We start from the raw sequence: 26,730 nt of genomic DNA, 5'->3' as shown, positions 1-26,730 counted from the left end.
TAGTGTATAAGAAAATGCACTGAAATAGATGAAACCATGTTTGTTATCCAGCATTAAATACTTTTCCCAAAAAAAGTATCTTTAAGTATGTTTTCATATACTTTTCATTGAATATTGTTTTCATTAAAAATGAGCAATGCAAATGAATGTAATTTAAACATAATTGTATATGTGATACTGTAGCTTATATATTGATAAAAGTATATATCAGACATTTAAGGGTATAGCATTTTGCAAGAATTAAAGGTAGAGTGCGGCGTTTGAAGTCTCAATAAAAAGTTGAAAGTGGAATATTTTCTCTATTAACTATGCCATTAACAACGGCCAACTGAGTTCAAAAAGCCCTTAGTCTTTAATTTTCATTGTGCCATACTACACTTATCTTATTTTCAGCAGAGCTGTTCGGGACAGAGTACATTAGGTTCCAGGAATGGGGGAGTGCTGAAGAGTGATGTCATCGTCATCACAAGGGATTTTGTTGGTTGGCGTAGAGTAAAAATGGGGAAATTAAGAAAACGTCATATTCAAGTTGTGACCAAACCCTTAACTGAAGCCCAAGAAAGATAAAAATAAAGAAGAGCTTATTTGAGCGAGTTTAAGAAATGCGCGAATTAGAGGCGCATCATGAACACAAACTGACTGAGGCTGCAATGATGATTTAAGCCAGGACTTGGAGGCAGAGAGTAAAAAAGTAAAACATTCAGTGCAGGTCTTTCAAATAAAAGAGAGAAACTTAGTAATATCACATTTATTCAAAAAATAAAACCTACAAACACACATAACCAACAATAAAGTACGTTCAAGACTATGGTCTACGTCCAGCGTGTCTACCAAGGTCTCCACATCTTGTGATGACTGCTGCCAACACTTTGGGACTGCAATTTCTTCAAAGATTGTTTTTCCTGCACGTCTATCGTGGGGGCAGTGTTAAGCCCCCACTGTGCAAAGCCCTCCTGCACAGAACTTTGCGCTTTTTCACTGGGGTTAGAATCGTGTAAGGTGCCTTGGATCTTCTTAGAGATTACATTCGGGCTCTGTCGTCTCTGCACATTTTCTTGCGTATCTGAACGTAATGGGGCGCTGTCCGTGGTCCTGGAAACATCCGCCAGTTTGCGGGACATCTGCACCATCTTCGAGCGATCTTGTTCAGTCACTGCGTCGGCCGGTAGAAGATAGTGCTGGAAGTTGGCCAGGCAGGTGTGGAAACCTCTCTGGTAATCGGAAAGATCCCCACGCGTGGAAGCAACTGCAGAATAGCCACAATAAGGATTACTTATACTACAACACATAAATGGATTAAATAATAATAGCAGTTATAAGAAAATGAGGGGGAAGGAAGGAAGGAAGGAAGGAAGGAAGGAAGGAAGGAAGGAAGGAAGGAAGGAAGGAAGGAAGGAAGGAAGGAAGGAAGGAAGGAAGGAAGGAAGGAAGGAAGGAAGGAAGGAAAGAAGGAAGGTAGGAAGTGAAAAGCACAAAGTTAAATCATTAAAGTAAGAAAAGCAAAAGGAAAATGAAAAACAAAAAAAGAAAAAAACAAGTACATAAAAAAGAAAAAAAAAAGAATGAAATAGAGGACAAGGTAGAGTTGAAAGTGTTTAAAGAAAGAAAGAAAGAAAGAAAGAAGGAAAGAAGGAAAGAAGGAGAGAAGGAAAGAAGGAAAGAAGGAAAGAAGGAAAGAAGGAAAGAAGGAAAGAAAGAAAGAAAATAGAAGAAAACAACAAAGAATAATAAATGAAAAGAAGAAGAAAACAGTGATAAGAAAAAATAAAAAAACAAATACAAACGAAAATTAGTTTAAAAAAATGATGACGAAATGAGAAAACAATCAAAATGATAAAAACAAAAAAGAAGGGCAAAATATTCCTACTTAGAGAGTGAGCTTTCTGAAGATGCTTCAAGTGTCTGACAGTGAGTTCCAAGATATCAGCCTTCTCCAATTTGCGTTTCCGGATCTACAAAACAACACTCAATGAAAACCCAAACATTCCGAATAAGAATTAGCTCTTGCGATGTGTGATCGCTTATGAAGGCGTGTTATTGTTTTTGTGTTCTTGTTATCTTCCTGTTTTGTAAAACCTGTTTTGATATTAATTGAAGTTTAAATGGACACTTACGGTGCTGCTGTAGTGGTTCTCCAGAAGACATTTTAACTGCTCTAAACATTTGTTGATTCGAGCCCTTCGTTTCTTCTCCATCAGTGGCTTGGAAACCTGGACGAGCACGTTCCAAAATGCATCCTTTCATTTCACTCGAGGTTTCATGATCACCATTTCTCAACCTACCTTATTTACATTGATAATGTTGGTCTTGTCCTCGCAGTCTGTAGTGGCCACCATTCTGTACGCTCTTGAAACCAATTGATCTCCCTCTCCGCAGCCCCAAAAAAGACAACGTGGACCAAGATCGGGTTTATATAGACATACCCAATTAACATCTCAATGAAGACAGAGGACCCCCCCCCCCCCTCCTGAAAACCCCCGCCCGCCACCCAAAACCCCTCAAATACCCAAGCTCTGGCATCTCACCACAAATGATGTTTTTCCTTATCTCAAAATATAGACCCAAAGAAGGTTTTTGGATCGTCCATTTGAAGTGGGAAATTGTGGGAAGAAAATTTAAGGTTAATAAAATAAAATTAAATTGAATTAAGATAAACTAAACTAGAAAAAAAGGTTTAAAAATAGGAGGGCAAGTAAATATGCTCGCCCAACACAACTGATTTATGCGTTAAAATACGGCTTTTCTCCCCTAAAAACGTATATTGATTTCTAAGTAAGGATCGACCGCTTTTAAAGATGCAACCATAACAAAATATCTTGACTAAAGAGTATTTTTGCTCTTTTATTTTGAAACGAGACTAAGTCTTTGTGTGTAAATAAACTGTCCCAATTAGTAAAACTTTGCCACTTGGTTTTCAACTTCCACATGTTTTCTCTTTAGTATTCTAGAGACAGATTGTGTTTTGCGTGTAAAAATAGAGTGAGCGATGAAATCCATTACTTTTTAATGTCAAAAAGTTAATATACAAGCCAATTTATTTATTTTTGTGTTCTTTGTTTTATTTACTCGTGTGTGAATTTATACGATAGGGAAAAATGCGATCATTTACTTTTCGTCGTTCCAAACGTGCAAAGGCATCGTGTGAGGTAAAACAACTATATACATAAAAAAAAAATCTGTGAAATCCCCAAAGTTGAACCAAATTTGACGCAGTTTCTGTTCTGCACGCTCGTCCATTCAGCCTTTTATTTGTGAGTTTCACGCCAGAAAGTCGAAGGCAGCACCGTGGTAATTTTCGATTTGTCGCCACATATATAGCAATTTTATGGTTGCATCTGCAACCCAATTATCGCACCTGCAACGATGAGAGGTCCTTTTTTATGAAGGAACTCTATATTTATTGTATTTATTTATTACAGATGTGTTTCTAAGCAAGAAAAATATATTCCGTGATGACTTTTTGCCAGGCTGTTTGGAGGGGGCTGTGGCCGTTTTGGGGTTGGGTGGAGGGTTAAGGGGGCACCAAGGAAAATCGCGGTCCGCCCCTTGTCCTCGGTCCCCCGCCTTGCGATTCTCCACACTGCTCCCTGAAAGGAAGTGCTGGCCTGAGAAAGAGGACCTCTCTCTCGACCCATTGCGCATCTTTTACGCGCGTAAAAGGGCTTTTCAGAATCATTCTGGTTGCGGGGGAGGCTTACGTTCGACCACGAGGGTCGCACAACTTGTTACTTGGTTACAAAAAGAAAAATATATGGGGGGAGGGGTTGAAATAAGTGCATATTGAGTCTTTCTGAACAGTATCAAAGAGTTGCCTCGTTTTGTTTCGAATACACACCAACACTACCGTTTTATGTGGTTCTTGACCGGGCTGCCATAAGGACCCCCACTAATGACAAGCCACGACCCAAATCAAGAAGATAAATTTCACTTTTAAAATGTATTGAATGAAAATGTAGTGCAGTTTTAACCAGAGACAGTGGAAAATATTCACACACAAAAAAAGACCAGCAAAACCGAAAGGACTTCAATTAAAAGGTCTTTGAAGGGACAATGTGTGTTATTTGGCAACTAGTGATAAAAATGTATTTAAATAAACAAAACAACGTTGATTCGAATAATGAGCAAAATACGGGTAATACATATAAACAATCATCTGAATAGGTTGTGTAAGGTTGTGTGAAAGGCTTGAGAGGAAATGAAAAGAAAAATAGTGTGGTTTGATCAGTTTGAGCCTCCCTAATTTGAATTTTTCCTTGTGCATTGTAGTACTCACTTTTGGGTGCACGAGAGTGACTAGAAAATACATTAGCAAATATTCCACATGGCCCCTTTAATGCTCAAATAGCTTATTAGGGAAATCTAAAACTCTTCACTTCAGTATCTTCATCTTCAATATAATAAAATGTATATATATTTCGCTATATTTGTGTTTGACCATGCTCAACACGTGTAAACAGTCTTTATCGGTCTTCGTTTCTGGTGAAAATTTAAAGTGTCAACTTGCATTTGTAGGGAGTTCTCGCCAACTACTATGGTTATATTTGTCTTTTCCTAGCATTTTTTTTCCAACAAAAAGGCCAAGAAAACCTGTCTGCGACTCACTTTAAGTTCCAGACCCACTAGTTGAGAAACACTGCGTTAGACGGGTGCTTTTCTCCCCTTAAAATATATGTAAATATATCTTGTGATTGATTTGGGAATTTGTATTGCTGCTTAGTGTTATTGCACGACACCTTTTTGCACTTTTGTCACAATGCAATTATTTTCGTTATTATTAGTACAACTTAGGCCAATCTTCAAGCACTACTTTATCGAGATAAATAGTCAAAAATATTCACATCATTTTTTATCACATGTGTATTCTGGAGTGATTTGTCTAATCTCGTATCAAAATATCTTTAATGTGTTTTTCAATGACAATAAAGACAATTCCGTTCAAAATACGTTTTTCATGCCACGCTCCGAACACACACAAAAAAAAACCCACTGAGCAAAGTAGCGATTGTGTAAAATCTACCGAATAATTGAAGAACACAAATCTGGTGCCATGTATAACCGCGTAATTGCTCTGAAACGTGTTGGAGTTGCATGCTTTGCGCCCTTTGTCTGCTTTCCACGTCGCATTAGTTGACTTTTCACGCTTGCTTTGGACTTGAGGCACCGTGGCCGGCTCTGTCAGGTTTTTCACAGACATTACCTCGCTTATTATTCGCTATAATTTCAATTAGTGTTGCCTTTTCTCGGGACAAAAACAAGAATGCAATGATTCTATTAAAAAAGCTCACAAAGAAAGGCACGACAAGGCCAAGGTGGAGTGATTTCCAGACCCCTCCACTTTAAAGCATCCAAGGTATCATCTCAACGAAGTACTTGTGACCCTGCAGTTGCAAATGACAAGGCGAGCGTCATTAAATGACAAGTTAAGTGCATGCGGAGAAAAAAAAGGATGCACAGCTTTCCCTTTTGAGTCTCGTGTCATTCATTAACCTTTCGGGGGCTTTTGTCATGATTCGGTGCCGGCGGGGGTTCGGACCGAGCTGCTGAGAGAATTGGACTTCTATTGGGGAACCTGTTAGCAACAATTAGTGAGGCAATTATGCAATTACTGCAATAAACGAGCTATTTTCGGGGAGCAAACGGGTGCGTTTGCAAGTCAATGGTTCGACAAAGCGCCTATTATAAACATTCAAATTCAGGGGTAACTTTCACATGTGCCCTCGATTTTAAGCGGACGGTGTGTAACATTTAGCGCCTTCTTGGCTCGAAATAGGTTATATTTTGTTTTCCTATAAATAACAGCCACCAAACTCAAAAGAATTAAGGGGGAAGGGGTCAAAACTGACTTTTACGCTAACACAACTCATCATGTATAATCCTAGACAACAGTTTATGCAAATGCCGCATATTTTGATTTCAGTCACATTAATTCAAGTTATTGAAAAGTGACATATGTTTTTAACCTTGATGGGATAACATTATTTTAGCTGTCTGACGTGATCCCGCACACTGCAGATCAATTCAATGAATATCTGAATAAAATAATACAAGATTACTAGTAATAGAATGTTTTCCGTAACAACACGTTTGTGAAACCGTTTATTGGTCTTTTGAAGCAAATGAAACATTTTGTTGACACGGTCAGGAGATTTTAAGTAATGATGGTGTTGGGAATTAAATATTAAAATGTACCGTTTACCAAATTGTTCGAATTAGTTATCTGACTCCATTAACCAAACACAACCGACATTCACCCAACAATTAATGCGCACTTGTTTCTTGATGGAAAAGATGAACAAGAAAGCTGACATTTTCACACGAGGGCAGATTTAATTTCATTAACAATTTAACTAAGTGTACTCCATCGAAAATGGCCGGATTGGTGACTGAGTCTCTGGAAAGCCCTCTTCTGAAGTCCTTTAGCTCTCTCTTATCGGCCATCTTCTCCCTGCATAATGGCGTGCCGACTCCTCCCAAGGGCGTGCCAGGGAAGCCCCCCGTGGGCTTTATTATCTCGTCAAAGAGCGTCGCAATGTCTGGAATAACCAAAACATAACCGAGCGTTTCTACGTCATCAGGGCCTTTCTGCCTCCGGATGTACTGATAATCTTATCAGCCTTATGTCCCGTTCCCACCGTTCCTGTAAACAACATTTTCTACTAGGGTGCCCTGACATCGCACCACAGCCCAGCCAGTGAATATCTTTTGCATTACGTGTAATTTGTATTTGATCATATAAAATCCTTTATAGTCAAATGTATAAAATCCTTCAATGGGATTTCCGGCTCTTTTTAAAGAACAGGCTCTTTTAAGAACAGTGGGATGGGATCCAGCACCCAGCATCCCCACAGAGGATAAGCGAGCAGATAATGGATGGATAGTTGGCATCTCTTATATCTTATGTGTCAAAGGCAAGGCCGAAGGGCCACATGCGGTCCCCATGAAAGTTTTCTACGGCCCCTGAGATTAACTTGTTTCATTATTGAAGCATAAACCAGGGATCATTGTGTATTTGTTTTCACTGTATGTTACATTTCCTTCCACTTTATTTTATTGCAGTTTAGTGAATGACGGAAAATAAAGTCTTATATGTGATTTTAGCTTACTTTTGCCAAAATATAAAACAGGCTATTAATAGGACCTGAATAATACCGTTTTCTTTCATCTGACGTTCACGTAAATTAGATTTGTATCTCAACTGAATGTGGAACGTTAAAGATTAAACCACAGGGAAATATTTCTTTATTTATCTGATCATATTGGAATATATTTGTTAGCTTTTCTGTATGTTTAGTTAACATTTTATCAGTCTGGCCCCTTGGCTTGTAGCTTCATTTTCCATTTGGCCCTTCCACCCGTTTGACTTTGTCACTCCTAAATAACATAAAAACAACCAAAGTAAAGTACAATCATGGCACCAGCTAAGGGTTGACTGTCGGTCTAACTGTTCATTTTTGCACCCATACATCCGTCCGTCCGTCCGTCCGTCCGTCCATCCGTCCGTCCATCCGTCCATCCATCCATCCATCCATCCATCCATCCATCCATCCATCCATCCATCCATCCATCAATCCACTCATCCATCCATCCGGAGGATTTCATTCTCTTTAGCCCACGCTTGCACCCCTTTTACGTGGACTACGTCTTAAAGCATGCAGACGAGGGCATGCTCACTATTTTGCACAGCAGGAGCGGAGCAAATCGATTTACCGCCTTCCATTCTGGTGCACTTGAGTCTGCGCTGGTGTGACCAAAGGGCTTTTGTTGAGAGCAACAAGAGCACAAAACGGAGCAGGTACATGCCAACAGGTGCACGAGGAGGGGAAATGTGGAAAAAGTAAACTATAAATACAGAAAAAAAGGATTTGGGACAAGTGCACGCGACAGTAACTGTGATCCAAGATCAAAAGGAAAAGGCATCATGAATTTCTATGGACTGCTCCTCGGGTTATTTAAAGGATTCTTCCTTTGCTCCGAGCGCACAATGGTGCGCTGTCCGCCTGTGTGTGCAGGAGTGAGCTTATGAAAGGAGCGGAGGCGCACATTAACATCGCTTAAGGTTCTCTCAAGGCCGTAAATGAACTGACTGCAAAGTAACTTTATAACTCGCTGGAGGATGAAGCTTTTGTGCGCCTCGAGTGAAAGACAAGAGGAGGGTGGGAAGAAGACGCGGGGCGGGGTGCCATTGTTAGGCACTAAAGCGCACGGGCATTGATGCCCCTTGAATTGCAAAACATCTGCCATTTACTTGGAGCCACTTGAACGGGATTTGAATTCAAAGAAAGGAGCAGCCCTTTTTAGTGCACTCGGCAAACAACCGCGGACGTCATGCACGCGCTTTTACGCACAAATACAAAACGTGTTACATTTCACAAGATGAGCAACTTGCACTGCAGTTATTTCGGGGGAAAATACACTTCGTTGTTTTAAAAAAATGGATTTAACCGGTTTGAATTAAAACTCTCCCCATGGAATTAAAGCAACTGTTAGCATTACATAAATGACGCCAGTGCGTGGAAGAGGCACACTTTGCGTAAAAAATTCAAACATATCCATCTATTTCTGAACATTGACATAACTTGAGCTCAACCTTAAATTTCAGGAAACATTTTTCCACACACATTTCACACGGTCACGACTCAAAGTGTCTTATTGTTTGGTTTAGGGTCCAGTTGCCAGCCAAGGATTTCCCAGGGCTTTCCGCTTTATCTGACCAAAGTGGAAAATCGAAAGGTACAACAGAAAAGACACGGGGGCGTGCCTGCGATTTTCCTCGCTCCTTATAGGAATTTCGGGGGCACACATGTTAATTCCTGCAGCAAGAATGCAGAAAACTTGAGCAAAATTTCAATCGAGAATTATATAAAGTGGGACAAAATATGAATAGAATAACTTTTCCATGTCAACTTACCGGTATACGTTTTCCCAGTACATGTTTAAAAGGCGCAGGCCATATGTTTGTATGACAGATAAAACCTCGTTTGTTGTTAAACCCATCTCGTTTTGCCCATTTCGTCTCTTTTTTTATTGGCAACGGATAAAAGTCAGAAATGTATTCATTTTTTTAATAATGGACACACACCACAGATATTTCATATATCCTTATTTTAACTCACTGTCTTTCGTGGTTTTGACTATTCCATCGTTGTCGCTATATGGGCCAATTATGTTGCTGTTCCTTGATTTCCACATGCACTCTTGATGGCTGATCTGTGTTATTTTACAACCTCGAGGAAGTAATAAAAAAGAGGGGTCTCGTAAGAGTACTTTGAGGAGGGGATGCCGTTTTCTTACCTGAAAGCTCCTCTTTGCTTCTTCTTGCAGGTTCAAAATCCATTGATGTCTTCTCGCCTTATTTTAAGTGTCTACTAAAGTTTTAACTGAACAATAAGCAAAATAAAATATACTGTAAGTGGGGAAAGAACTAAAAGAATAATTGTTGTTTATTTGGTAAATAAAATAAACTTGTTTACACAAATCATCTTGGTTTTTATTCTATAAGTCTGTCTTGTTGTTAGTAGCTGCTAGCTTGTGTTTGTGAGGTTTATTATGGCTTAACAAGGGGAATTGCAATCATTAATGAGGAAAGCAATTGCCTGAGGTTGACAGGTATGCACTTCCCTTTCAGGCCCCAACTATATGTTATCAATTCACAAATACGTTTAAAAAGTTAACAAATAGATACAGATGAATAACTCAGATTAAGAAAGCTCAAGGAAAGCCATTTCACTCGAAAATAATGAAGAGGGTCCGACATAAAATATATATACTTTTTTCATCAATAATGTTAATGTACGTGTATGCTCTTCCCCCTGAGATTCGATCTGCAACCTCAGTGGAACTGTTTCAATCTAGGCTTAAAACACACCTCTATTCCATAGTTTATGAATGCCCTAAATTTCACGTTGACAATATCTGTGTATTTTTTGTTATTGCAACATTCGTTGCAGCATGATCATCCTGGATGGAAGATTACCTCATGTGCAGTCCCTTCTAAAGGTTTCTTAATTTTTCTCACGTTGAGGTTTTTGAGTTTTTCCTTGCCCTCATGAAATTTTTGGATCAGGGGATGGTGTAATAATATTCCGTAGGTTGCAATAATTTGTGGTCTGTGCAGCCATTCGAGACTCTTTGTGATTAAGGGCTCAACACATAAACATGACTTGAATCGACCATGGGGATAGGCTATACATTTTGCTTTTTCGGGAAAAAGGCAATTGCAATTGCCAATAAACAAAATGCATTATTATTTACTCAATCACCTCAGGTTTTGTCAGTAACCTTGAATTCAAACCAAATCCTGGTCTCTGTGTTAAGCAACTAAGTGGGAAATTGGTATGAAATCGTCAATTTGTTGGTGTCAGCATCAAGCCGACATCCCCCCACCCCCTGGTGTGCCATATGCCATTCTAAGTGGCACCATTGAGCAATTCGTTCCTACTTTCACGGTTCATTCTCCTCCCCCTCTCCTCGTGCAGTATTGCGCTCAATGGCCGAACAAAGTGCCAATTGAAGCCCAGGAAGGAGCACACCCGTAGTAAAAATACCAAAAAACACACAAAGACCATTTCCGTTACCCCTGTAGGTTGTATTTTATTGTTTGAGAAATTACACTGAAGCTTACAACTTGCACAAGACAGCACTACACAAAAATATTTGAAATTACGTTGCCTTTAATGTATAGCAAATAGCTAGCATGGGCGTTACCAGGAGGTGAGTGCAGGGGGGTGCAGTGTCCATCCACGGACACGCTCTGCCCACTCAAAGTAAAGACATTTTGGGCAGCGCACATGCCATCCCATTTAGAAGTGTATGTCAGCGGACACTCGCGTGGACTGTCCTGCCCCCTACAGCATGCAGTGTGTGCGTCAGACCCCACGGGAGGAGTCCCTCCCAACATTGAGATGTTAAGCCTCGCGCATGAGCCAAAAGGCAAGTCACAAAGTGTCTGTGCATGTGCGTGTGTGTGTGTGTGTGCGTTCGCCACGACTACTGGAACACATGCATCTGCATATTTTTCGATAACTGTCATTTTCGGGGGTTTATTCAATACATCCAACCATTATCTGCACTGCTTATCCTCAGTAGGGTCGCGGGGTTGCTGGAGCCCATCCCAGCTATCTCCGGGCAGTTGGCAGGGGACACCCTGAAGTGGTTGCCAAACAGTCGCAGGGCACAAAGAAACAGACAACTCACTCCCTCATTCACACCTAGAGACAATTTGGACTGGCCAATTCACTTGACAAGCATGTTTTTGGAATGTGGGAGAAAACTGGAGTGCCCGGAGAAAACCCACGCAGGCACGGGAGAACAAGCAAACTCCGTAAAAGTTTTGATCCCATGATCTCAGAATTGTGCCGCGGACGCGCTAACCATTTAGCCGCTGTGCTGACCTGATTTAATCTATTTATTACCAATTACTATATAACTTTATTTACAAAACGAATGGAAAAATAAGGGAAAAAGAAGAAGAGGTAAAAAGCTAGGAAAAAAGAAACAAAAAAAGGAAAACAGTAAAGGTAAAAATGCAGGTAAAAATACAAAAAAAGAGGAAAAGCAAAAAAATAAAAGAATGAACAAAATAGGAAAACTGAATCAGAAGAAAAAAAGGAAAATGGAAATTAATTGCTCAAAAAATGCATTCATCATTTGTTCCAAAAACGTGCATGTCAGGTGAATTGGCCGGTGCAAATTGTCCCTAGGTGTGAATGAGTGAGTGGTTGTCTGTCTCTGTGTGCCCTGCGGCTGGCTGGCAACCAGTTCAGAGTGTCCCCTGCCCACTGCCCGAGGATGGCTGGGATAGATAACTTAAGTACTGTAAATAGGTGCCATCTCAGATAATTTTGCAACATTTATGTTTTCATTTTCATGTATTCAATGCAATATAAAATGAAATATGCAAAATTATGACAAGAATTATTAGTTCTTTTTCAAAGTCATTTGATAGTCAATCAAAATTACCTCACTTGATCTATATGTTAAAACATATTTAAAATTATCCATCCATCCATTATCTGCACCGCTTATCCTCAGTAGAGTCGCAGGGGTGCTGGAGCCCATCCCAGCTTTCTTCAGGCAGTGGGCAGGGTACAACCTGAACTGGTTGCCAGCCAGCCGCAGGGCACACATAGACTGACGATTCACAGGCTCGTTCACACCTAGGGACAATTTGGACCGGCCAATTAACCTGAAATACATGTTATTGGAATGTGGGAGGAGACCAGAATTCCCAAAAGAAACCCGCGCAAGCATGGGGATAACATGCAAACTTCACACAGGATGTTCGATCTCATGACCTCAGAATTGTGCCGCACATGCGCTAACCACTGCATCGCCGTGCTTCCCTATTTAAAATTAACCCCCCAAAAATGTGCCCTAGGAATGAAAAAATGGAGATATAATGTTTTAGAAAACCAGTGACAATATGCATTTATGGATTGATAAACATAAACTACCTATCAAGTTTGCAGTCAGTTAGATAATAGTCTGTTTTCAGTATAATCAAATGAGTAGCAAAATAGATCAAACCTATTGTACAGACACTGAGAAGGTTAGAAATAATGATTCATATTTTAGAATAATTTTTAAAATATCCTCCAAACTTGGCTTCTGGCCAAGAATAGAAATTCTCAAGTGACCCCTGACTTTTGAACTTGTGGGCAAAATTTCATTTAGAAAAATATATAAATAGACAATTTAACCAAATTGGTTTTGAATAAAAGTAAAATGATAAGTCATGTCCCTTTTTAAGCACTAAATTTGATTAAAAAAAAACATTAAAAAACTACAGCTAGCTCACAAGTAGATTTTTTTTTAATGTAATTTTGAATAACGTCTGGCAGCACGGCGGAAGGGTGGTCAGCGCACAGCCTCACGGTGTGGCAATTCAGGGTCCAAGTCCAGCTACCACAGCCTCCCCGTGTGGAGTTTGTATGTTCTCCCCGTGCTTGTGTGGGTTTCTCCAGGCACTCCGGTTTCCTCCCACATTCCAAAAACATGCATGTTAGGTTAATTGGCCCGTCCAAATTGTCCCTAGGTGTGAATGAGCGAGTTGTCTGTTTTGTGTCCCCTGCTGGGATGGGCTCACCCCGCCACCCTACTAAGAAAAGTGGTGCAGATAATGGATGGATGGATAGATAAATACATGAAATTCATCTGGGCAATGAGGAGATTCCATCCGAGGAACCCAAGTGCTGACCCAATTTCTTCCGCGTTCCTCCTTTGCAGAGTTTGCATGTTCTCCCCGTGCTTGCTTGGGTTTCCTCCAGGCACTTTGGTTTCCTCCCAAATTTCAAAAACATGCATGTCAGGCGAATTGGTCGGTCCAAATTGTCCCTAGGTGTGAATGAGCGAGTGAGTTGTCTACGTGTGCCCTTCGACTGGCTGGCAACCAGTTCAGGGTGTACCCTGCCCACTGGCCACTGCCCGAAGATAGCTGGGATGGGCTCCAGCACCTCCGCGACCTTACTATGAATAAGCGGTGCAGATAGGGGATGGATGGATGGATGAATAATGTCTGGATCGATACAGAAAATAGCAGGTAAAATATCATGTTGCCATCTGTTTGAATGTTGGGGACACAGGGGACAAGACTGGCACCAAATCAACACATGTTCATTAGCAGTATTTTTCTTTAACAATTTCAGGGCTCCGTCAACCGCGTTATATTTTTTAACATTATATTTCAAAATTTAGCGTGTCGGATGAAGAACCCCGTGGGCCGTAGTTTTCCCACCACGGTTCTATTGGCTGATTGTTTTGGTGTAATTTTGAATGATACCTTGAAAGTATTGCGGTGTGTTTTTGTGTGGTTGAAATATGACAATGTAACATTTTGGCAAGAAGTACCACAACAAGAAAGAGTACAAACTTGACAGGACTGCCACAGCATAAATACTTTGAAGGAACTTGCCCTGATAGAGCAGAGAAATGGTCACACAGATGATCCAGGTGAGGATCAGTAAAAGCAAGCAGAAAGTGATGGCTTTAGCCTCGTTGTAATTTTTGGGAAGGTCCTTCCCCATGTAGGAGAAAATGAAGCAAAGAGTGCACAAAAACACGAGGAGAAAAATAGGCCCAGCTCTGAAGTTGACTTGACAGCTCAGTATGAGCTTGTCAGGGGCCCACATTGTCTCGTTGTATGGTTTGGGGACATCAATCCAAAACATAATCGAGTTCAGGACGCACTGCGTCACGAACGTCCCTGCCACCACCAGCCACTGACCGTAATATTTCATCCACCAGCCATACAACTTGGGGAACTTGGCGGCCATTTTGAAAACACAAACTATCTGAAAGGCACGCACAACAAAGCAGGCGAGGCACACCGCGAAAAGCAGCAAAAAGGGCACGAAGCGGAAGATGCATGAAAAAACGGAAGGCTTGGCGAAAAAAAACACCATGGTCAGGCTGCTCAGTCCGAGGCACCCCAAAATCAGGAAGCACATGAGGCCGCCGGCTGACTTTACGACGGGCGTGTGGTAGGACAGCACAAAGATAATGCTGACGGCCAGTCCCAAGACCAGCAAGACCGCGATACCTGCAATAATCAAGATGGCGATGACGTCCCCAAAAGAGACGTATTCCACTTGGCGCGGGAGGCAAGTGGTACTGCCAGCGGACGACCACTCGTTTTCCTTGCAGCCTGTACACGAGTATGCGTCCTCTGTGGGGGGGACACCAAAAAAGAGTGGATTTTGAGTCAGCATCCTTTATTGGTTACATCCCAACTTAGATTCAGAGCATATTTTTCTGCTGACACAGCCTGTATTTGCTAGAATTTGTGTCTTGTGCTGCTCAGTCGGTGCAAGACGTGTAAATACACTGCCTATATACTTTTTACAGTATCGGTATGAGCAACTTTCTTAAATTTGATCAGCCATTGGCACCTCTGTCTCCCTTAATCTAATTTTTTTTTTATTTTATGAAAATAGTCGCTGACCATGTTAACACCTTGCCTCTAATAAAGGAACATTGACTGGCAAACCGGTCAAACACCTGAACCCCCCATCTATCTATCCATCTATCCATCCATCTAAAATGCAGTGGAGAATATTTTATGCTTTAAGATAAGATTTTCGCGTATCGTGGCAGGTTCAAATCCCCTCTAACCGCAATAAACGAGCGATTACAGTACATCGTTTGAATGTCCAAAATGATTCATGTTGGAATTTCACAAAACACTTAATATCAAAGGTTTCAAGTGGTATTTCGCCACTTTAGTAAGCTCTGATCAAGTCATGTCAAATCATATTTATTTGTATAGCCCTTTATCACAGAAGTCTCAAAGGGCTGTACATGTTACAGACTATTATAACACCATCCCCTGTTCTGAAATCTACATGTGGGAGAGGAAAATTGAAAAAACATCAGCATGAGGAGAATGAAATATAAGTAAAACAGAATGTCTGGTTGAAAGCTTTCTGATGTCAACATCATTCATAAGCTATGGAATAGAAGTGTCTTTTAAGACTAGATTGAAAGCTTCCACTGAGCTTGCAGATCAAATGGAGAATTTCTCAAACCTGCGGATTTCTTCTTGGCTCTTGACCAGTGTTTATTGAGCAAAGGCTACGACCAGTAGCATAGGGAATTTGATAATACAAAGAGAAGATCAGTCACAGCTAAGCCATAGTTTTCCCACCACGGTTCTATTGGCTGATTGTTTTGGTGTAATTTTGAATTATACCTTGAAAGTATTGCTACTTGATTCAGTAGCAAAAGGAATTTGATATAATACAAAGAGAAGATCAACCACAGCTGAGACTCAAATATTGTCATCCCAAAGTTAGTGTGTGAAGTTTTTGAAATACTAGTTTTTGCATTTTACCCAATTCAGTTATTTTGAGGGTTTTTTTTACATTGAGGAGTTAATTAACGCGTTAAATAAAGAGTTCATGTTGATTAGAGCATATATTATGTTCCCCCTGGGAGTCTAGTTTTCTCAAATTACCTGTGACGTTGATAAATGTTCCATTAGGACATTCCTCACAGGTGAAGCAACATTTATGAATTCCTTCTTGCTTCTTTGCAAAGCCAACAGGACATTTGTTGGAGCATTGAGATTTTGGCACCTGCGCAAGACAGTGATACATTGATTTCACTAATTACATTTTCAGGTCAGATTGATTCAAACCGTGGCCTTTTAAGACACGTAGTCAAACAAATGAGTTAAAAAAGTGCATCCAATGAAGAGAAAATAACCTACCTTCCAATTTCCATGCCACTGAATTTTGGTCTCATCAATGACAAAGCTGTCAGAGGAATGGAATTCATAGAATCCAATCTCTTGGATTTCTCCACTCTTGTTCCAAAAAACGATGGAATATGATCCAAAATTGGGGTCGCCATGCTCATCAAATTGAATGTGCTGATTTAAAAGTGTGAAGTTTGACTTCTTCAACTCTGCCAGAACCTAAAACGTAAAGTAATGTTTACAACATGCGCGTATGTCAATGGAACAGTAATTGCAACTTTGTGACCCAGTGATTAAAATATGTGTACATAAAACCCTTGTTTAAAATAAAAAATAATCCGTGATAGGCGAAGTTGGGGAAGAGGGGATCTTTATTTTCTTTTACAATTATTATACAGTTAAATCCTCTTTGATATATTTAAACCAATGAATAAACCATTTGTAAAGGCCCAAGCATTTGTTTAACAAACTAAAGTAGCATATACTTTCCTTGTATCCTGTTTTTTTTTACCACCACCCACGCTCTTAGGGAATGTTTAGCCAATCAGAATGCAAATCCGGGAAACAGTGAGACCGTGAAAGATTATCTGCTTTAGAGCAAGGAATTACTGTATACATTTAAAGCAGCACACCAAATTCGTTTGGGATTTCAATTTTTGGTGTTCTAGCCCCCTCTCATGGCCAGTTTACTAAAAAAGATTATTTTCATTTTTTCATCATGTAGGGACTTTGAGTATTATTTAGCGCCTCCCAATGGTGAAAAGCTTCACAAAAACTGTATTGATTTAAATATTAAGCAAATATATATAAAAGTTTAAAGTGTCCTTAAAAAGTTGAAGGTCAAATATTTTTTCTATTAATTTTATGCAGAACTTTTTCACTGCCCCAAGCTGCTTTTAGCTTACCTTTAGCAAACCTGTTCGGGGTGGAACACATTAAGTAGGAGGAATGGGGACGTCATGCTTGCCTCGTAGTTTTTTTTTTTTTTTTGGTCAATTTACAGACGCTGCCCTACTTACGAACGAATGTTGGTAAGTTGAATTTGTTCGGAAGATGCTTCAGCGCTATATTTTGTACGTTTAAGGTTTATAATAATAATAATTTCCTTTGTATTGTCATTCTTTGTAACGATGTACACAGAACGAAATGTCGATACACCTGACCCGTTGTAGCGAGCCGATGCAGCCGCAGCCAATAGAGGGCGCCGCCATTTTACCAATGTTATAAGTCTTAGGTATGACTCGGCCGAGGCTTCTGTTTAAGGCTTGTATAAGCAACTTCCGCGGCTGCCGAAGGACTTTATTGTTTTGTTCTAAAAAAAATAAACATTTCATAAACAATATGCTTTATAAAAGATCTATCTATCTACCTTGGTCATATCCCTCATATCCCATTTATAAAAGATAAATAAAGATAATTTTAACTTACTTTTGGAAGATGAGCTCCAACAGTTTGGTGACTTCCTGCTCCATGGTAAAAAGTGGCAAAAAAAGTGATCCAACCATTTTCTCAACCCCATCAAGCTTCCTTATTCCACTTCTATTTCAAAAGAAACTGATTCTTCTTCCCACTTTACACCAACCATATCGAAGGGATGCACGAGATATTAAACAATAAAAAATTAATGTATGAATGTAGGTAGAGGCCTGCTTGTAGCAGAGTCCAAACACCAACCCAAATTTAAAAAAGGTGAAAAAAAAGAGTTTTTTTGAGCGCATCTAAGAAATACATGTACTTGCACGCACGCATCATGAATGAAATGATTAAGGCGGCGATCATGACTTTAAGCAAGGGGATGGTGGTAGAGAGAAATAAAGTTCCAAATTCCATACAGCTATTTTAACTATCATGTAAAACTGCATTTTTAAAATATATGTGGAGGTTAAAAAATATGCATTTAATTTACATGAAATGAGCCTCACCTCGAGGGAGCTGACATAAATGTCTGCTATCTTGCTGCTCCGGGTACCCCAAAGACCAAATACCTTGCGAAAGGCCGGGCAAAACCATGAGAAGAAAAATGGTGCGGTATTGTCACTTTGGGTCGCTGCAGTTTGTATTCTACCCTGTGCTTTCTAGCACTGTCGGTTACACTATATTATACAGTGACAGTACAGCAACTTCTAGCGGTCAAATATTACAGACTGGTCCTGTAAAAAAACAGATCTTAACCTGAGCCAATGGGATCTTGTGACATCAAAGCATCTAAGCAATTTTTTTATCACTGGAGTTATGTTCAGAATTGTTTTTTTAAAAACATCTTTTGGATAATATTCTAAACTTTGTTTTAATATCGATACTCTACCCATAATATTGTGGTAAAAATCGTCTAAATGCACGGCACATACTGAGAGTGCCTTTGGAATACTAACAAAACCCTATTCGCAACCATTTTTAACGACTACTTAATTTCCAAGAAAGCAACATCACCGGAATTAAATCATTTGAGTAATTCAGAATGCATTACTCACCTTGTAGGGAAAAACTGAAACGTTTCCTGAACACGAGTACCTCTCACATTGCAAGACATGGTGTAGAGCCTGAGCGATGGCATATACAGCCGAGTAAACAGAAAACGAGTAGGATGGGTCCATGGAAATGATGTCTTTTGCACTCAGAGTAGAACAATTGCAAATCTGATTGCAAAACTGAAGTCCGTCCATATGATCGCAATCACTTTTGGAAGTGAGGAGAAATTCCTTAAACCCGGGTATGGTCAATACGGGCTGAGACATTCCCAGGACTGTTCCAATTGTATGGATTCCTTCGATCTTGGGGAGCTTCTCGCTTAAGGACCAAGTGTCGACAGCTAGCCACACCTTATCACTGACGCCCAACTCCACAGCAGACTTAACGAAATCCTCGGACAGCAGTTTGGGAGCGAAAACAACGATGGTTTTTATCCTCAGCACCTCGATGTTTTGGAACATTTGAGAGTAATTGGATTTCTGTTTGAGATCCATGGCAAGGGCCAAACAAATGTCAGTATCTGTGATCATTTTCCTGAAGAGTGCTAAACCGTCGTTGCCGTAAGCGTCATCGCTGTTGAAGAAGGCCACCCATTCCCATTTGAAGTGCTCCATGATGGCAACAATCACTTTCACGCTGTTTAGGTTGGAGTGCACAGTGCGCAGGAAAGAGGAATATTTGGCTTTTTCTGAAAAGGCAGAGCTGGCAGCTCCGTAGCTGACCTGTCAAAGAAGTCGGGAAAAAAATTGTCAGCGCTGTGATAGTCCTGCGGCTTCGTTAAGCTAGCATGACCAAGTTGAATCTATTTCGTTGTTATCGGTTCCATTGAAGGAGTTATACGAAATTTGGAAGTGTCTTACTCGCTGCCGCCATCTCCTGGCTTCTGCCATTATTGCAGCCTCAAGTGCTTGTACAAGTACTTTTCTTAAATGCGTCGGAAAAAAATACGATTTTTTTCTTTTTTTGGGGGGTTAAGGTTGGTGTTTGGACTGTCCTAGAGGCAGGCCTTTTATTAGTGCCATCATTTTCATGCTCCACTAAGAAATCAAACCAAAAACAAAAAACTGGGGACAAGCACGAGATAGGTCCAGCACTCGCAACCATGCCCCATTCTTCAAATCCAATGTTTTCCACCCTAAACGGCTTTGCTAAAAGTAAGATAAAAGCAGATCAGTGCAGTGGAAAATGAAGTATAAAGACTTTTTGAACTTGCCCTGTGACTGGCTGGCAACTAGTTGAGGGTGTCTCGTGCCCACTGCCCAAGGATAGCTAGGATGGGCTCCAGCACCCCCGCTACCCTACTGAGGATAAGCGGTGCAGATAATGGATGGATCGATCGATGGACTTTTTGAACTCACTTGAGCATTGTTAACACGCACTATCTCAAAAAAAAATTAACTTTCAACTTTCTAAGGACACATCAAACGACGCACTCCACCTTTGAGGTAGAAAGAAAAATATTTGAAATATGTATTAAAAATAATACATAAAATGACCTAAAAGGTCTTCCAACTAAGACAACGATAACAAAAAGTATTTTAAGTCACATCGTAATTGACCAGCCGTCTTGGGAGGCAGGTGAGGCATAGGCTCACCTGTGGTGATGAAAATACAAAAAAATATATAAAACCTCAATAAATGGTTATATTTATTGCGTTTAAGAGCTTGTTCATTTGTGTGAGGCACATAATTGTCTTGCCTTATGGCAGAGGGCGATAGCAGATCAAGGATTTTGACATGACACACACTTAAGCCCCAAACAATAGATTTAGTGATAGAATTAGGTAGCTAACAGCAAGCCTTCCAGTAATTTTATTCTCTTTGCATAGATTTTTTCATAGTGGAGTATTACCTATCATTGGTTTGATTCAAAAGAAACTCATTAATTTCACTTGTCTATGATGAAAGAGAGAAAGGTGTATATTTCAAGAATAATATCACTAGTGGGAAAACAGCTTTAGAAAATGTTGCAAAAGTTAATTTTCATTTACTCAATTAGGGTACTCAATACCAGTTTAGACAAAATTGTTATAAAGCAGTGTTTCAAGAAAACCGTTTTTCTGTCCTTCACAAAAACTTAGAAGAACTCAGATTTATTTATTTATTAGGTTTTTTACCCTTTGTTTATGTGTACAAACGTAAAATGAGCCTTTTTAAAAAAAAAATGCGGAACAATATTTCTAAAATTACATCATTTTGCGCATGTCCATGTGCATTATGGTTCTACCGTGTCCAAACGTATTCAGTGATTGCAAAGTCACCAGTGGAACGAGGTCCATCATGAAGAGCGGCGCTACAGTCAGGGTTTCGGTGCTTGTAAAAGGCCCAACCACTCCTATGACTTCCGCGGCTGCCGAAGGACCACGGTTTTCTCCACTCCATGGTCGGATCAATCCGTTGGATGAAATCAGATCAAAAATGCCGGGGAAGTTCTTTGAAATTGAGCAATGGTCAAATATCTTGAAGCCCAAAGAGACGTTGGGCAAAAGTTGGGTTGAGTTATTGATCTGCTCCACGGTGAACCGCATAAGCTGAAACCGTCTGTAACTTGAAGGACTGAAAGCCTGCCTGGAAAAAGACTATTTGATTAGGACGAAACTGTTATGTCATAAATAAAATATTCAATATACAACCGCTACAACCAGTGTTCTCGTTTGCCCGCGTCCCTGCATCCTAGAACGTATCATTTTTGCTGGGGACGCATTGGGTCAAATCAACCTGCGTCCCCGGGACGCATCGTTTTTGACACCAAATTGTCATTATTACCCGATTACTTTTTTTTTTTTAACAAAGATTTACCGCACTCCAAACTTTTCGTCAGGCAGATCCGCCATTGTTGTTTTGGTCTTGCGGCGATCTCGGCAAACGAGATCTCGTTGCTTCGAGGTGACGTCATTGTTGTGGCGGTTGTCGAGTGAAAGAGAAGTATGCCTCCGAAAAAACAGTTGGTATTAGGTGCAAATCAACAAAAAATTGCTAATTTCTTCAGTGTCGGTAATAAGTCGAAACATAACACAGAAAGTGGTAACAACGGCAATATTTCCGGCACGAAAAAATGGTGGAGAAATTCTTCAGAAGTCTGCGAAGGCAAGGAAAACACGTGTTTTGAAGCGAACGATTCGACAAAAGAAAATAAACAAAAGAATACTACCAAGAAAAGGACTTTTCTGCAAAAATGGACTAAATTATACTCCTGGTTATGCTATGAGGAGGATGATAATGGATTTGACTTTGAGAAGGCATTACAAATATGGCGGGACAGCAAACCACGAAGAATATATGTACTGAAAAATTTGAAGTGACAACTGCTTTGTATTACCAATTAACTGTGATGATTAAAACGGAATGAAAATATAGATTAGTATAATTATTTCAGCAATAATATTTTGTATAATGTACAATATTGTTGTGAACTAAAAAATCTTGAAGTGGTAACTGATTTGTATTACCAATAAACTGTGATGATTAAAACTGAATTAATATATAGATGTTTATGATATATTTGTCGCCGATTTACAATTTCAACCACGATAACACTAAATTTTGGGGACCCATAGATCTCTGTTGGGACCCATAGATTTTTGAGCATGCGAGACCCCGGGACCCATCACTTTTCAGAGGTAAAATGAACCACTGTACAACCAATGCATTGTCAATCAAACTAAAATACCTTTACAAAGGAACAATTAGGATTATCATTAAAGATCTGGTGAATGTTGGGACTCCGAAGATGACATTACATAGCACTATCTATGACATTCTATGGAACAGACAAAAGCTATTACTGTTGGTTTCAAGATTGGCATTTACTGTAAGACTTACCTAGAGCATTGGATAACTTCTGGTCTCTCGTGGATGACTGAGCTTGTCTTGTGAATGTCAAAAAGACCACCTATTAAATAGTCTCCATTCAGGTTGAACTGGGAGTTGCACAGAGACCAAGTTTGGAAAACATTTCCCATCAGATAAAAACACAAAGTAAATTGTTTCATTGTTTTTGCTACAGTTGTCCAAGCCTATGTAATGACATTTCAATACATAGTCTGCTTTTAACAGATAACATGATGCTTCTATTTGAGGGGGAGGATTCATGTACTTTAGTATGCATGCTTAGGATTTCCATTAGTGTCTGAAAAGGATGAGCGGTTTACAAATCAGTTTATGCAAAGATAATGTGGTCCGACTATGAAGAGTCTACAAACCTGGTCACAACAATTTCGCCAAACTATATTGCGTTAGTTAACTGTAGTCAAAATTGAAAATGTGATGCTGCTTTTTCCTTTTTAAGTTCAAACATAATATAATTCAGAGCTAAGAACAGCAGTTGCTGTTGAAATTAGATAATGAAAGGACACTCTCGGTCACAAGCAAACGTGTGCATTCAACCAGACAGTCACATCCTATCCGCTTACAAATATTCTACCCACTAAAAACAAATTATTTGGAAGCACCTTTGTCCCGTGACTACACTTTACTTCAGGTTCTCTTATTACTATCCATCATAAAAAGCTCTTGTACAGGATGATTGTAGAATACACACAAAAATAGTTTTCTACCCTTCTGAAGAAAATGCTGTCTGCTTCAAATATAATGTGGGTTTTGTTCAATTGTTAAAATGTGTCACTAAATATGTTGTCACTATTAAATAGGTTTTTCAATCATATTAGTTTAATTTAATCATCAAATAATGACTTTGCCAGTGCCTCCTGCCCGAAGATGGCGGCGATGGGCTCCAGCACCACGATCCTAGTGAAGAAAAGCTGCACAGAAAATGGATGGATACTTACTTTGACGACATTATTTAGTTGTTTTAGATGCACTTAATGTATATCCACTTATTATAAGTATTTACTTGCGGTTTTCATTTAATTTTTCAATGTGTCCATGTATTCAGTACTTTCCCAGCAAGTCAAGTCACATTTATTTATATAGCCCTCAATCACAAAAATGTCTCAAAGGACTGCACAGGATTACAATTACACAATTACCCGATCTTAAAGCAACATGCGGGCAAGGAAAAACTCAAAACCTCAGCGCGAGGAAAAAAGAAACCTTGAGAAGGGGCCTCACAAGTGGTAATCCCCCTTCCAGGCTGAACAGGGTGGGATAGATTTAGCATTGAGTTACAGTACACAAACATAGTAAACATCAATCAAAGAGAACACTAGGTAACATGTTGAAATTTGTCCGGAAAGTGCATGACAGCAACGATGTCCTCAGCCTATAAACTAGTCCAGAAATGCATCCAAGTGGTGCTCTGATAAGGCTGCCTAATATTTTCATACAACCTTCAAGATCCACTTGGTTCCAGTCTTAACGAAGTTTGTTTGTGAAGATATGACTTCCTCTGATTGCCTGGAAAAGTTTAATTTCATTTTTGCATATTTCAAAAGTTTTACTTTTTTCAATCCACAACCCTTTCCAATAAAAACTGTGGTGACCCATTGCTTGTCCAGGGGGTTGGGGGGACTTAGCCCTGATGTGTCAAGAATATTCTGTTTATTTCGTATTTTGGTTCTTTGTAATAAAAAGTCATCACCTGAACTTCTCTTCAGCGTGTTTCTTTGTCCAAATACTTGGTCGGAAACTCTGAATTAAACACGCGGCGTGACAGATTGTCTACCCTAACGGTTTTCATTTAAATATATAATCCTTGTTGCGACTAACACCTTACAAAGGAATGGGCTCCTGGAACCCTGTAACGAGTAAAGTGACATATGATTATTCGAATTGCGGAGATTATAATTCATGCTTTTTTTTTTTACCTCCCGTCTCGATTACTGTAATGTAGTACTATCCGGTCTCCCGAAGCCCAAAATCAAGAGCCTTCAGCTGGTACAAAATACTGCAGCGAGGCTTTTAACTAAGACATGAAAGTTTGAACACATTATCCCGATTTTAGCTAACCTAAATAGGCTCCGTTAGCTTAAGATGTGATTTTAAGGTTCTATTGGTATTATACAAAATCATCCATGGAGTTGCTCACTAGATGGGAGTAATTTAATTTCCCCCCTATGTTCCGGTCCGGAGCCTTCGCTCTGAAAATGCTGGTCATTAGTGATCCCAAGAGCCAAGAGGAAAACCGCAGGTTCGAGAGCCTTCTACATTCGGGCCCCGGTGTTGTTGAATGCTCTGCCCCCTGAGATTTGATCTGCAACCACAATGGAACAGTTTAAATCTATGCTTAAAACACACTTCTATTCTATAGCTTATGAATGACCTAGATTTCCTCTTGACAAGATCTGTGTATTATTTGTTATTGCAACGTCCGTTGCAGCCTGGTCATCCTGAAAGGGCGATTACCTCATGTGCGGTCCCTTCTCAAGGTTTCCTTGTTTTCCTCATGTTGAGGTTTTGGAACTTTTCCTTGCCCTCATGGAGGTTTTAGATCAGAGGATCGTGTATTAATAGTCTGTAGTTTGCCATAATTTGTGGTCTGTGCAGCCCATTGAGACTCCATGTGATTAAGGGCTATACAAATAAACATTACTTGACCTGAATCTTCTTACATACAGTACAACCCTTGATTCTCCAGCAACACAATTTGAAGGGGGCGGGGCAAGTCCATATTTAACTACAGATGTGGTGGCACTGGTCCAAAAGATATTCTCTCTACTCTGTATAATCGCAGCCAAGGGAAATTTACAACTATAAAAAACTCAAATCAGGGGGTCAGTTTATGAACGCATATTTGGTTGTGTCACAAGAAGTGAATGGTAGGCAGTGCATGGGATTGCTTGTATAGAAAGAACAAAAGCACCAAAAGTTAACGGGGCAAATGTAAGCAAAGAATTTGTGGTAAAAGTGTGCTGAATTTTGGTCTGTTTATTTGTAAAGATATTTTTGCAATACACCATGCCTGGAGGAAAAAAAAAAAACGTTTTGGACACTACCCAGAAATTGAGCTCTCAGAAGCGCAATGGATATGGAGTGTCAGTAATCTGGGGTGGAGTTAACTGAAGTACTTTTTAAACGAAGTAACTGTTATCATTTACCATTTTCAGTAACATGACCACACTGTATATACAGTAACAAAGTAACTGTTATCATTTACCATTTTCAGTAACATGACCACACTGTATATACAGTAACAAAACACTGCAAGTTGTAACTGCTAAATTTGTCAGATATACAGTGTCACAAAAGTGAGTACACCACTTACATTTCTGCAGAAATTTCATCATTTTTAATACAACATTACTGAAGTAACATCACTTTGACACAATGATTGAAAGTTTGCTGAAAGGCTTGCTAAAAATATATCCTCGTCACGATTACCCAATGCCCTCACCTGTGCCCGCTCGTTTGGCGCCAGCTGCTGCTCTTTGCCTGATTGGCTTCCCTCCTATTTGATCTCAGTGCTCTCATTCACTCCTTGTCAGTCCGTCAACGAACCTCTGCACTTGCAAAGCAAGCATTTTGACTCTGTCCCGTCCTGTATCCTGTTAGTGTATCCAGTATCCGTCCCGTACGGTATCTTGTTGATGTATCCTGCATCCGGTATCGATCTCGCCTGTCCCATATCCTGTATCGATCCCTCATGTTTCGTCCTGTCCAGTATCTGGTATCGATCCCTCATGTCCCGTCCTGTATCCTGCTTTCGGTATCCATTCAGTCTGTCCCGTCCTGTATCCTGCATCCGGTATCGATCCCGTCCTGTCGGGTATCATGCTCGTGTATCCTGTATCCGTCCCGTCCTCACCTGTATCTTGCTCGTGTATCCGGTATCTATCCCGTCTGTCCTGTCCGGTATCCTGCTCGTCCGACCCTGGCTTCCTGTTTTCCAGCACCGGACTCTGCCCCGCGATCGCCGAATCGCTGGCGCTTGTGTTCCCGTGCATGTCTGCCCTGCTTCCGTATATAAAGCTTGGTGTGAAAACGTTACGTGTCTACCGTCTGTTTGGATTCTGACACCTCTGATCTGGTGAGACAAGGATCATTTCTTTGACGGCAACCAGGTGAGGAGTACAACCAGAAGGTGTAGAAGCACAAGATCTTAACTATCCCACAGCTCAGTCATGTTGTCATGGAGGCGTGGAAGAGCATTCAAGTGGCAATTTGTGAAGCTC

General features: G+C 40.1%; 2 protein-coding genes across 2 annotated transcripts; both read right to left on the bottom strand.

The window, feature by feature from the left end:
* Nucleotides 1–827: 827 nt before the first annotated feature.
* On the bottom strand, nucleotides 828–2,379 carry hes3 (hes family bHLH transcription factor 3). The gene is made up of 4 exons (XM_088330023.1): nucleotides 2,283–2,379; nucleotides 2,115–2,210; nucleotides 1,868–1,952; nucleotides 828–1,246 (listed from the first exon to the last, which is right to left on the bottom strand). The coding sequence occupies exons 1-4, from the start codon at nucleotides 2,334–2,336 to the stop codon at nucleotides 828–830; spliced, it is 654 nt and encodes a 217-aa protein (XP_088186149.1). The 5' UTR covers nucleotides 2,337–2,379.
* An 11,348-nt stretch (nucleotides 2,380–13,727) lies between these two features.
* Nucleotides 13,728–22,653, bottom strand: tas1r2.2 (taste receptor, type 1, member 2, tandem duplicate 2). The gene is made up of 6 exons (XM_088329833.1): nucleotides 22,484–22,653; nucleotides 20,923–21,229; nucleotides 18,664–19,383; nucleotides 16,205–16,411; nucleotides 15,950–16,070; nucleotides 13,728–14,662 (listed from the first exon to the last, which is right to left on the bottom strand). The coding sequence occupies exons 1-6, from the start codon at nucleotides 22,651–22,653 to the stop codon at nucleotides 13,740–13,742; spliced, it is 2,448 nt and encodes an 815-aa protein (XP_088185959.1). The 3' UTR covers nucleotides 13,728–13,739.
* Nucleotides 22,654–26,730: the final 4,077 nt, after the last annotated feature.

Source organism: Urocampus carinirostris, chromosome 3, assembly GCF_059441175.1.
Source record: "Urocampus carinirostris isolate Australia breed hairy pipefish chromosome 3, RoL_Ucar_1.0, whole genome shotgun sequence".
NCBI classification, from domain to species: Eukaryota; Metazoa; Chordata; class Actinopteri; order Syngnathiformes; family Syngnathidae; genus Urocampus; species Urocampus carinirostris.
Note: the sequence above shows the minus strand (reverse complement) of the source record. Positions and strands in the feature narration are given on the sequence as shown.